General features: G+C 31.2%; 2 protein-coding genes across 3 annotated transcripts; both read left to right on the top strand.

Annotated features, from left to right (window-relative positions):
- The first annotated feature begins 578 nt into the window (after positions 1–578).
- On the top strand, positions 579–2008 carry LOC139877255 (uncharacterized). Its single transcript, XM_071864667.1, has one exon. It carries the CDS (start codon positions 748–750, stop codon positions 1861–1863), a length of 1116 nt encoding a protein of 371 aa, XP_071720768.1. The 5' UTR covers positions 579–747; the 3' UTR covers positions 1864–2008.
- A 2202-nt stretch (positions 2009–4210) lies between these two features.
- LOC139876357 (ADP,ATP carrier protein 1, mitochondrial-like) lies at positions 4211–7226 on the top strand. 2 transcript variants are annotated; one of them, XM_071863665.1, is made up of 4 exons: positions 4211–4316; positions 4594–5034; positions 5667–6038; positions 6744–7226. In XM_071863665.1, exons 2-4 carry the CDS (start codon positions 4612–4614, stop codon positions 7038–7040), a joined length of 1092 nt encoding a protein of 363 aa, XP_071719766.1. In that variant the 5' UTR covers positions 4211–4316; positions 4594–4611; the 3' UTR covers positions 7041–7226. The 2 variants fall into 2 exon arrangements, with proteins under 2 accessions (XP_071719766.1, XP_071719767.1); XM_071863666.1 differs by having other exon boundaries at positions 4283–4316; positions 4611–5034.
- Positions 7227–13976: the final 6750 nt, after the last annotated feature.

Below are 13976 nucleotides of genomic sequence, written 5' to 3'. Positions count from 1 at the left end.
TTATGTTGACGTGACATATGTGCTCCTCACGTGCTTATTACTTTGATATTTAGGGCTTATACATTTGATGCGGCTTACGCAATATGTTGGACGACCTGGTTATTATTTATCACAGCTTTCTGAACGGAGCACGTTGGACGTATAACTACTAACTTTGCCTTCTTATGCTATCTTCATAACTTCTGGACGTCTTTTCTGATTTGTAATGAATATTATATGTGTAGGTGATCCTTACACACTATTTTTTGATCCATCTACACATAATTTACTATTATACCCTTAATTACACTTAGAATAGTAATATAGATTCAAATCCTTAGATTAATTTATGGGTATAATTGTGAATTTATGAGACAAAAGTATAGTTAGATAAAAAATAGTGTGTGAATCAGGTAAATTAATATAGTGTATACCATTAATTTTTAATTTTGTAGGAAGGTTTTTGTGAGGACTCCCGTCGATGGTGACATATTTACACATTTGACCAAGCCCGTCAAGACCATATTTGCTCGTAGTTATGACTAATCAAACCCCCTTTTCCACCTGCTGCAGAAGACCTCTTAAAGAACAAGGAACAAATTAGGTAATCGATCAACCTTTTCAACGTTTTTGCCCTTTTTTCTTTTTAATTTCCCAAATACCGATCTGGGTAAGTTTGATTTCTTCGTTTTAGATCTTGGGTTATGTTTAATTCGTAGAAAGATTCCATCTTTGTATGTCTAATTAGTGATTGTAACTTCTAAATCAATGAATTTAATGAGTGATGAACAATCGTTAGGGTTTATGGAAACCGAGATTCTAAACCCTAATACTAATAACAACAATACTTCATACTTAACTTTTGGGAAAGGAAAACATGATAATTTTAATAACTATAATGATAGTGATGAAGATGAGCCTAGTTTTATGGATAAGGTTAATACCGAAAGCGGGTCAAAAGGGCGAAAAGGTAATTCGTCTCAATGGCAACGAATGAAATGGTCTGATAGTAGAGTTAGGCTTTTGATTCATGTTGTTGCTAGTGTTGGAGATGATGATGCTACCCTCGATGGCAATTCGGGTAAGAAATTCGGGTCGGGTTGTTTACAAAAAAAAGGAAAATGGAAAATGGTTTCGAAAATGATGGTTTCTAAAGGATGTCAAGTTTCACCTCAACAATGTGAGGATAAGTTTAATGATTTAAATAAAAGATATAAACGTTTAAACGATATTCTCGGAAGAGGGATTTCGTGTAGAGTGGTTGAAAACCCGTCTCTTTTGGATTCAATGTCGCGTTTATCTCCTAAAATGAAGGAAGATGTTAAGAAAATATTGAGTTCGAAGCATTTATTTTATCCCGAAATGTGCGCGTATCATAATGGTCAAAGGATCCCGAATTGTGCGGAAGTTGACTTTTCGCAAGGTCGTGAATCGGGTGTTGTGGGTCAAAGCTCTAAGGAGAATCCCATTGTTGGTCATTGTTCGGATGAAGTTCAAGGTAATGATGATAGTGATGATCATGATGATGATTTGGACGATGATGATGATGATGATAATGATGATGATCTTGAGAATAGTTATGGCGGACATGTTAATAGTGGTTTTCGTGATGAAATGAATGAGTTTTTTGAAGATCCTAATAATTCAAAAGTGGAAAAACGAGAGTGGGTTAAGAAACGGTTATTGCAGTTACAAGAACAAAGAATCGGGATCGAGACTGAAGCTCTTGAAATGGAGAAAAAACAGTTCAAATGGCAAAGATTTTGTGATCGAAAAGATCGAGAATTGGAGGTTTCAAGATTGGAGAACGAGAGGTTGTTGTTGGAGAACGAGCGTATGGCTTTGCAATTAAAGCGTTCGGGTCAGGTTATTGATTCAGAGTAGTTTTTTTTTAAATGTTTAATTAGTGTACTCAATTAGGTACTATGTTAATAACCTTAATTACCTTATTGTAGACTTGTAGCTTATGTAATGTTAAAACATGATGTTTTACTTGTTATCGTGTTTAATGCATTTTGTTAAACTTTCGAAAGCATCTGTGATATGATTACAGGATCTTGGTCTGGTCTAGAGTTGACAAAATTGCAGGTCTGATGTAACCGGCTAAAATGTGTTTGGGTCAAACGGGTAGCTTTAGTGTGGATGTAAACGGGTCGGGTGGATTAGGCTGAACCATTTTGCTTTTTATCTAGGAGTTTAATAAAAAAAAGATGTTATCCGTTGATATTATGTTAGCTAAAACAAGTTAGTTTTGCCAACTTGAGAAAACGCACGACCCATTTCGACATAGTAAACTTTAAACGGGTTGGAATCGCAACCGTACAGTCGTTAGTTTCTATGTCTATTGTTTGGTTCAAAGGGAAAGCTAAACGGGTCGGAATATGCCTACTGCCTTTTGGGTTATGTAGTTGTTGAGTCAAGACGTCGAATCACATGAACTTAAAACGTACAGATTTACGCATTTCAACCAACGGGAGACATACAAAAGAAAAAGGTAAAAATTAGGGATGGCAATGGGCAAAAAAAACCCGTGAACCGCGGGTACCCGTGCCTTGACTGGCGGGTATTTATAAAAAATGTACTCGCGGGCACGGGTCGGATAAAATTTTGTACCCGTTGATGGGTCGCGGGTATATCATACCGTTTACCCGCATACACATACTTAATTATATAATATATAATTTACTTTTTTTAATGTGTTTTAATAATTATCCGCGGGTATCCGTGATTAAATATTAGTTAAAGTGCACATATTGTAAACTCGCGGATCATGGGTACGGGCAGAAAATTTTACCCGTCGGCGGGTAAACGGGTACCCACGGGTAAAGAAAATTTTTGACGGGCAGGTCGTGGATATTAAGTATCCGTGCCCGTTACCAGCGGGTGTTATCCCCTAAAAATCCTGTGCCTGAATAAATTGTCATCCATGCAACTTTTCTAGATTTTCAAAGTCAACCGAAATGGATTTGGCCCAAATGGTTTGTCTTAGTCTAAACGCTACACCATAGACCAAATTACCACTTTTTATACACGTGACCAATTTGTTTAGTTTATAATGAAATGGTTATATAGTTATTGTTTCCAAATTGGTTTTGAACGGCTGAAAAATCTGATAGCTAAACAGCATAATGAATAGACAATTCATCAAATATGCATACCTATTATGTAAAGTACTCAATTCGTCCCGCTACCACATAAGAATTTTTATTGAATTAAAGATAATCTTGATAAAAGTCTATTTTTCGTTAAATTAAAATCGAGTTTGACTTTTTTATGTCGAAAAACAAATTGAAATAAATAGTCAGAAGAACTAGTTATTTTATAATTGATAAAAATTTGCATCTGATTTGTCCTAGATCCTGTAACAATCCGAATACATTGAACATATGCTCCAATACACACTAAACAAACTCGATGCAAACCAATATAGCACCAACACAAATGAATTGCAACTGCTGCCAAACCAACAACATATGAAACACTCCAATCAAAATCCCAAATCCTTTACCTACAACACATTGACGTCCCAACAGCAAAAAACGGTTGAAACCCATAACGGCCATCCACCACAAAACACAACCAAAACTCGGAGGAGGATTCACCCAAATTGACCGCTTTTTAAATAAATAAATGATTTAGAGTAATAAATAATGGAAATTGGATAGTTTAATCTAGTTACTTTTATAATTGGACAATTATGTGAAATGGATGTAGTTAGCAAGGTAGACTCTACCAGAGGGAGTATTATTCTTAGGGTTTTTTTATTAATTTTTGCTTGTCCTCCTCGAGTAACTTGAATAATGTGAGGCGTTTGAATTAGTAATAAAAGATGGGAGAATAAAATGAACATACAGAAAGAGGAAACTGAGTTGTAACTTCCAAAGGTTGCATTGTGATAGTACTTACTTTATTAAAATTAAATTTAATTAAATATCACATATCACAATCTATTCAAATGAGTTGCTGACACCATAAAGTTGTAAAGAAGGAATCCAACTTGTATGGTCTAAAGATCAGATCATAAAAATAAATAAATCTTACCACATATCACAATCTAAGTATTATTTAATTCAATTTGATAACATAAAAATTATAATTAAGAAGAAAGTCAAAGTCAGGAAACAGTCTTTTGTATCTTCCAAAATAATATCAATCATTTAGTTTTCACATTAAGATGTTCAAAATGATTTTGTATTATAATTCTTATACAAGAAAACCGTTCTTTGAATAAAATGTAACATCCCTACACCATATATATACACCTTGTACAATTGCAGCAGCTTCATATTTTTCGCTCACATTCAAAGTCAACGTTACATTTCCTCAACCTTCTCAAGGTACTCTGCGTTTTGTATGCGTGTTAATATAAAAATATTTGTGATTATTAGTTATTTTCACATTTTGTATGAAAACTTGTAGAGAAATTTGTTTGCATATTCAAATTTCAATTTCAATAGCAGTTAATATTTATACTTAAGTAAATGTGAAAAAAAACAATTCTGATCAAATTTTTTAACGTTGTGATTTTTTTTTAAAAAAAATTTGTTAATGTCGTGTTCAAATGTTATTTAGTGGTTATTTAAAAAGAATTTAATGTTTATGCTTCATCTGTAGGAATTCATTTTGCGCAGGATGATCAATCAGAATCAACATAAAACCACTCGTTGTACAGTAGCGAGCCAGCTACACCTTTCCCGAAACGTTCAACGGCCTTATTATACAAATGCAGGGTTACAATATCCCTTAACACAATCATTAATACCTGCAAATGTTTATCCGGTTTATGTTCAAGCTCCATCTGAAAAGGGGTTATCTGGATTCGCTATCGATTTTCTTATGGGTGGAGTTTCGGCTGCAGTTTCCAAAACTGCAGCTGCTCCAATCGAACGTGTGAAACTTTTGATCCAAAACCAAGATGAGATGATTAAACGGGGTCGTCTTTCTGAACCGTATAAAGGTATTGGAGAATGTTTTTCAAGAACAGTTAAGGATGAAGGATTTATGTCTTTGTGGCGAGGAAATGGGGCAAATATTGTCCGTTACTTCCCAACTCAGGTACGCTATCACTGTCTTATTTTGACTTTTGAAAGTCTCTATTTTTCAACTTTAACTTTGAATATTTTTGTTTGTGTTATAATATATACTTTAATATATGCTTAATAATTAATAAATTTACCATTGAAAACACATTTAAAATTCATTTCATTCATATAAATTTCATTAATTATAAAAACGAAAATATCTAAAGTGAGAGTTGAAAAGACTTTCAAAAGTCAATTGGACTGTCATTTTGAGACGGAGGGAGTACTTATTAAAGGGTAACTACGAGTAATACATTATTTCAAATGGATCATATCAATACAAATAGAGTTGCAATTTTGACCCATATAATTTTAAATGGGTTGATTGGGTGAAGTTTGTAGCTTCTACAAGACAAAAGGTTATAATAAATCAAATGGGTCGAATGGGTCCTACGAATTGAAAGTTGCTCATATATAAATTCAAGTGATTTTAAGCTGCCAAAAATCATTCTTAAACAAATTTAATGAGATTGTTATTGAAGTGGTATAATGTTTTGGATATAAATGCACAAAAGGTGTTTTGACTCCACTTCACACCTTTCGACCCGTTTTGACCCGTCCACTACTTCAACCTATTCTCATTTATCTGTGTTTTGTATTCTATAGGCCTTTAACTTTGCATTCAAGGACTACTTCAAAAGTTTGTTTAAATTCAACAAAGACCGCGATGGCTATTGGAAATGGTTTGCTGGTAACCTTGGTTCTGGTGGGGCCGCAGGTGCTACGTCCCTATTGTTAACGTACTCTTTGGACTATGCTAGAACGCGTTTAACAAACGATGCAAAGGCTACAAAAACGGGTGGCGAGAGACAATTTAAAGGGTTAGTTGACGTTTATAAAAAGACGTTAGCATCAGATGGTATTGCAGGCTTATATCGCGGATTCAACATTTCATGCGTTGGTATTATTGTGTATCGTGGCTTGTATTTTGGAATGTATGACTCGTTGAAGCCAGTTGTGCTCGTTGGACCATTGCAGGTTAGTAAGTATTATTTATGTTTGTTTCTATTTTGTGTCAAAATGGGTCTGCGTTGAAATGGGTAAATTTTAGCACCTTTTGAGATGGGTTCGCCCAATATCAATTTTTGCATATGTTTTTGCTAATAAAAGTAGTTCATCTATAGTTAATGTGCTAACTAAATATGATTACAGAAACAATATTACTACAACAACAACAACCTAAACTTATAAACAAAATGAAATAGGAGGTTACTATTTATTAGAGGTTTTTGTTTTTGACCGCCCTTGGAATAAGTTTAACAATAGATATCACATTTGATACCTTAATTTACTAACCACCTATCTATTAAACACACCAACCAGATAATACAACATTTTTATGCATAAAAATTAGTTTTAAAGAAGACTTTTAGGTTGCGTTTAACAAAACATAATGTAATATTTAAGCGTTGAATGGTTTAAAATCTGTGCCTGAATAGTCTGATTTAACTTGGTTTAAAATGTTAATAACCTGCTTGATAATTATTCTGAAAGTAGCTCCGAATGATATAAAATTACCGCATTGACCTTTTACACGAATAAATCAAAGAATATAAAGAAAACTAGAGGATTTTTTTAATTTCAAGGAGTGTGTTATAGGAAAATAGAGGATATAGTTTAACCAAAAATATGCCTAAGAGCCTTTTTAAGAGTTCAAACCCTCGTTCTTACGTGTAATTTCAGGATAACTTTTTCGCAAGCTTTGGCCTTGGGTGGTTAGTTACAAATGGTGCTGGTCTTGCATCATACCCCATTGACACGGTGCGTAGAAGAATGATGATGACATCTGGTGAAGCTGTCAAGTACAAGAGCTCTCTTGACGCGTTTAAACAAATTATTAAAAACGAAGGTGCTAAATCGTTATTCAAGGGTGGTGGTGCAAACATTCTACGCGCTATAGCTGGTGCAGGTGTTCTTTCTGGTTATGACAAGCTTCAGGTCATTGTCTTTGGTAAGAAGTATAGTTCTGGTGGAGCCTAATTGTTTTAACGTATGTTTTTTTAATTTATGAGATAATGATGAAAATGAAATGATGAGTTACTATTGTTCTTTTTTTTTTTTTTTTAGATTGAAATGTTATTTTGTTCATGTCTAAATCTTTTTAGGGATGGGTATGTTCTTGTAATGTCATTGTTATGTTCCTGTAATATCAATATATCATTGTTATGTTTTTTGTAATACCATTGTTAGTTTATATGAAGATATTAGTATCTATATATACCATTTGCACCTATTTTTATTTTATTTAATTTTTTTATGTGCAACATAAAAGAACATGTATATTGAGAAGAGGATAGCCAGATTGGGAGGTCATGGTTATTGAAAGGTGCAATTAGTGATGGTAAAATGACCTGTACTCGATGGGAAACTTGAAACCCGTTATAATTGAGCCGAGTCTGACCTGAGTCCGTCGGGTCATGGGCCGGGTATGGGGATGGTTACAAAAAAAATTCCGGGTTCGGGTATGGTTTTGGATTCAAGACCATTTACCCGACCCGTATACCCGACCCACACACCCGTATACCCGGCCCGAGGAATTTTAATAATAATTTTTATGTAAAATTTTAGTATTTGTATTATATTGTTAATGTATGAAAGATTTCTCTTATTTGTTTTGAAAACGAGTATAATTTTATTCAATATAATCATATACAACAAGTTTTTGAGATGTGATATGTTATATATTTGTGTATTTGAGTATTTTAGAAACTTTTCAATCAACTTTTTGTATGTGATATTTTATAATACTTTAAACATGAAGTAGTTAAGTTATTTTTTGATATTTTAATTTGGTAACTTATTGAAAAATAAATACAGAAAGACTAATCGGGTATACCCGTTTACCCGTGGGGAAACCCGAAACCCGATAGTATATAAGTAAATGGGGACCCAATGGGTTTCGGGCTGGGTTTGAGGCGGGGTTTCTTAATCGGGTTCGGGTCCGGGATTAACTAAACCCGACCCAAACCCGACCCGATGCCATCCTAGGTGCAATGATCAGTCATGTTGAATTAAAAACTCCCAAGTAAATAATCGAACTTAAATGAGATACAAGAAAAAACTTTCATGTGGATCTCGTCTAGAGCAAAGAAAAAAGAATTCGAGTGGCTCACATGAATTTCAGATCCTCGTAAATATCTTAGTCTATCGTAACCTTGGTTTTCTTGTATTTTGTATATAGCTTTGGTCACTTCACAGTCATCTAGATGTAGTGTCCATTTCGTGTATGTTTCTCATGGCATAAGTCTGTAAGCCATAAATTCGTCATCTAGATGTAGTGTCCATTTCGTGTATGTTTTTTATGGCATAAGTCTGTAAGCCATAATTTCGATTGCTTGTATCTTTTCGTGATTTAATAAAATTATTTGCTTTAAAAAAAAAAAAAATTAATTGAACTTAGTGAACATACATTTAAACAACTAAGCCCATATAAAATTCTACATGACTACATCAACCATATACTGTACTAGAAACAGTGTTGTAAAAAATCCGATTACTCACCGATTAATCTCCGATTAATCATTTTTAAAAGTAATCCGTTACGATTTCCAAAAATTCATTTAATTAAACGATCAACGTTAATTGATGGGTCAAAATCAAATTTTGTAATCAAAGTCGGTCTAAGACAAAAATAGTTAACATTTTAACATGAATTTATACTAAAACTCTATAGTTTTGAAGCAAAATGAACAATTTTAGACCATTATGTTAAAGTTTATTTTATATTTGTGATTTTTTTTTCTATTTTTACATATAAATTTTAAAATCTAATATTTAAATGTATACAGTACAATCTGATTAATCCTTGATTAATCCCCAAAATTTCTGATTAATCCTTTTGAAAGGACCCGTTCATATACATTATAAACGATTCACAATAGTTGATTACATTGCGAGGTATTTGACCTCTATATGATACATTTTACAAACATTGCATTCGTTTTTAAAAGACAAACCTTCTTTACATCGAAAATTGACAGGCATGCATACCATTTCATAATATCCACTATCCAACTATAAATTGATTTAATAATAATCTTTGATGAACTCAATGACTCGAATGCAACGTTCTTCGAAATATGCTATGAAAGACTCCAAGTAATATCTTTAAAATGAGCAAATGCACAGCGGAAGATTTCTTTAACACCTGAGAATAAACATGCTTTAAAGTGTCAACCAAAAGGTTGGTGAGTTCATTAGTTTATCATAATCATTTATTTCCATCATTTTAATAGACCACAAGAATTTCATTTTCAGTTCTCATAAATATACGTCCCATGCATAGAGACAAAAATAATCATTCATATAGTGAACACCTGGTACCGACATTAACTAGATACATACAAGAATATCCCCTATCATTCCGAGATCCTCCTTCGGACATGATATAAATTTCGAAGTACTAAAGCATCCGGTACTTTGGATGGGGTTTGTTAGGACCAATAGATCTATCTTTAGGATTCGCGTCAATTAGGGTGTCTGTTCCCTAATTCTTAGATTACCAGACTTTAATAAAAAGGGGCATATTCGATTTCGATAATTCAACCATAGTTTATCATAATTCAATTACTTGTGTCTATTTCGTCAAACATTTATAAAAGCGCATGTATTCTCAGTCCCAAAAATATAAAGGGTAAAAAGGCAAATGAAACTCACCATACTGTATTTCGTAGTAAAAATACATATAACGTCATTGAACAAGTGCAAGGTTGGCCTCGGATTCACGAACCTAAATTAATTATATATATTTATGTGTTGGTCAATATTTGTCTAACAAATTAGGTCAAGTCATAGTGTACCATAATCCTAATGCTCGAGACTAATATGCAAAAGTCAACAAAAGTAAATTTGACTCAAAATAATTTCCAAAAATCTATACATGATTAATATATAGTTTAAATATCGTCGTTTTATATTTTTAAATATTTTTTTAAAAGATTTATTAGAGTAAATAATATAATTTATTTATTAATAAATAAAATTTTATATTAAATTTATATAATAAAATATATTTTTATATATATTAAGTAATAAAATTTATAGAGTTCATTTAATATCATAAAGATAATATGATAGGTATTATTAAAGTAAGTTATTACACGTAGTAAAATATGTTTGTATCACATATTTATTTGATAAAATAATATCTATAATGATAGTAAGTAAAAGTTGTATTATTTTGTAATAATAATTATTATTATAAAAATATCAATATTTATAATTACTAAGATGACATTATGATAAAACGATAATTCTAATTATGATAACTTTAATATTTACGATAATTTTTAATATTATCTTTAAAATAATAATTCTATTTAAAATAATAATAATGATATTTTATAGTAACAATGACATTTCTATTAAAATGATAATTTTTGTTACAATGATAGTTTTAATACTAACGATACTTTTAATAATAATAGTAATGATAAAAATAATAAGAACGATAATTTTATCTAAATCAATATCTTATAATATTTTAATTTCATCATGATACTCTTACTCATTATTTCCTAATCGTTTCGTTTAATAGCTTTTAATCGTCTTTTATATCGTGTTCATAATAATGATAATAATAGTAATCAAAATAATTAGGTGTTACAAATATTTGTTTTAATTACACTAATATTAATAATGATAGTTACTATAACATTATTAACGATAATACTAATAATTATCTTAATGATAATATAGTAATAATAATAATAACAATAACAATAACCATTTTTAAATAATGATATATATATTAATAATGATAATAATAATAATAATAATAATAATAATAATAATAATAATAATAATAATAATAATACTAACAATAATAATAATAATAATTGGATAATAATAATAATACTAATTATAACTTTAACGATAATAACGATAGTAATAATAAAAAAATAACAATTTTTAATGATAAATCCCTTTTATTGATAAAGATAATAATAATCATAATAATAAGATAAAACTAGAATGACGATAAAAACGACGATAATAATAATCATTTTTAATAAAAATATCGAAAATTCAATTGATTATAACTTCTAATCCGTTCATCGAAACCATTCGATATCTAAAGGAAAAGTTCTTAATTTTTTGCTAGCTTTCCAAGGACATGCATATCTTATACCTTATCTCAACCGCAAGTGTAACTAATTCAATATTCAACCTAACCTGTCTAAGGGCAATATCAAAAGTACAAGCATGCATAATCCTAAATACTCGAGCACTAGTCAGGGATACACTATTAGTATGTAAAAGTTAAATTATGAGTACTCACGTATCAATATTGAGATTCAATATTGCAGGAAAGGTACGTAGACGCAACGGAAATGATAAACACTATATTGACCTCACGAGCATACCCATGAACCATACTCAATCACCTCCATAGCTATAACCCATAATTTCCTTAATCCTATCCTACTCGAAAAACAATTTCGAAACCACTCGGACAGCACTCCGTCGTAATATTTTATGTATACTAATAATATCTTGAAATAATACGTAGTAAATATATATATGTAAATCGATTGAGAGAGTTTAGAGGAAAAATATTTTCAAGTTTCTATGAAATAATGAAACCTATTGAATTCTATTTATAATAGATTTTTGAATTATTAAAGTGAATTATTAAAGTATGAATTATTAAAGTGAATTATTAAAGTATGAATTATTAAAGTGAATTATTAAAGTATGAATTATTAAAGTGAATTATTAAAGTATGAATTATTAAAGTGAATTATTAAAGTATGAATTATTAAAGTGAATTATTAAAGTTAAAGTAAAGTAAAAATAAAGTAAAGGTAAAGTTTAAGTATAGTAAAAGTATAAAACTATGTACGTATAATACGCGTATAAATATATATAATATTAATTTAAATCGTTATATATATTTAATAAAATAAAATATAAATATCGTTATCTTTATCATACTATTTAAGTAATGAGTTGTCAAAAGTGGTTCTAGATATTTATAAAAGTTATATACGTTTTAATAATAAAGTTCTTTTTAAACTGAAAACGTTTTTGTACGTTTGAAACTAAATAGATCAATCGAGTCTTTATGATATTCAATCTTCCACTATCCTTTGTCTAGTTCTCAATGATTGACAATTTGTTCTTATTTATAAATCACTTTACCATTTTCCGAATATTGTTAAAATGGAAAGATTTCTCAAATCAACGTGGGCCTTTCAACAGAGACTTGTAATCATAATTCAATATATCTGATAATTCAATCATTTGATCTTATCTTCTAATTCCATTGATAAACATTTTGAAGCAGATACAATCATATAAAGTATTTAATCTAATATTTTGTTTACGTTTCAAATTATAATATATATACACATATACATATATAATCATATTCGTTTAATGGTTCGTGAATCGTTGGAACTTGGTCGAGGTTGAATGAATGTATGAACATAGTTTAAAATTCTTGAAATTTAACTTAACAAATATTGCTTATCGTGTCGAAAACATATAAAGATTAAAGTTTAAATTTGGTTGGAAATTTCCGGGTTGTCACAGTACCTACCCGTTAAAGAAATTTCGTCCCGAAATTTGAGTGGAAAGGTCGTGAATGATAATAAGTATGTTTTCATGATGCATACGGGCTGAAAATTAGAGTTTTATCATCGGCGAATAATTTGGATAAACAATCCATTTATATGAAGAGTACGAATGAAGCTTGTAGCGACCCCGACAAATCGTCAAGTGACGGCGTCGGCTACGTGGGTCCCATTACCTAATTATAAGTCTTTAAAACAACGTTTGACCAAAATATATGTCGCATTCATTTCAAATGTAAAGGTTGTTCAAGTTTACAAGAATAGTTCCACCACAAGTTACGATACAAAGTTTTAAGTACAAATGAAACTTATGCGACACAATTTAAAAGTATCCAAAAGACGCTCCATGTATGCATATATACTCGACATCCAATGCAAGTATCAAAATAATGAGCGGAAGCATGTATCATGTATCGTTCAAGGACCTGAGAAAAACATAGAAATCTGTCAACGAAAACGTTGGTGAAATCATAGGTTTAAGTAAGTAAGTACAAGTGAACCACAAGATTTGCATCAAAGAAATAATAGTAATACATTCCAAAAGTTTGTTTCACGAGCACCCAATTATCAAAGCTTAACATTCCATCCATTGTATACCCCATCCATAGTGCTAGAACAAACACTGATTCTCGAAAATATATTTCATCCGTAGACGGTAGCGAACCGTCAAAGATGAGGGTTGTCAACCCATATGGCCATATAACATAAGTTCTCGCTTACACCCGGCAAGTGTAACTAATGATAATCGAATTGAGGATTTTTGTTCTAAACTCGTATGTAGAATGTTTGTTTTCCCGTTCTTGTGTTCACTTAGTTCAAAAGAATCGTTTATGTTTTCTCATCCCAAATATAAGTTCAAAAAGAGTAAAAGTGGGACTATGATCTCACCTTGAGTGCACGAGTAGTAAAGTACTTCGACAAGTAAACGTGTGCAAAGAACAATGCTAGTCTTGACCTAAACAATAGGTTTGTATCAATAACGGTAAACACGATAGGTCAAAGATGTTCAATTAGTCCTATGGCTCGTTACGACTCAATAATGTAGCATGTGAATCAAGTTGTCATGTTTCATGCAAGATACAAGTATAAAAGCATGTTAGAACGATTGCACAACCATTTGGTTAAGTTTGATTAAAACTCAAACTTGGTTAAAGTCAAAGTCAACGGGGTCGGGTCGGGTATCCGACAATTTTTCTAAGTTATATAATCATATATGAGCATGTTGGCCAAGTTTCATGTTAATCGGAGGTCCGTAGCATAGCAAACATTTTTACGTCAAAAGACAACCCAAACAGCCAGTTTTAGTACAATGGGACGGCGTCCCAAATTGCTAGACGGC

This window comes from Rutidosis leptorrhynchoides, chromosome 11, assembly GCF_046630445.1.
Source record: "Rutidosis leptorrhynchoides isolate AG116_Rl617_1_P2 chromosome 11, CSIRO_AGI_Rlap_v1, whole genome shotgun sequence".
Classification (NCBI taxonomy): domain Eukaryota; kingdom Viridiplantae; phylum Streptophyta; class Magnoliopsida; order Asterales; family Asteraceae; genus Rutidosis; species Rutidosis leptorrhynchoides.
Note: the sequence above shows the minus strand (reverse complement) of the source record. Positions and strands in the feature narration are given on the sequence as shown.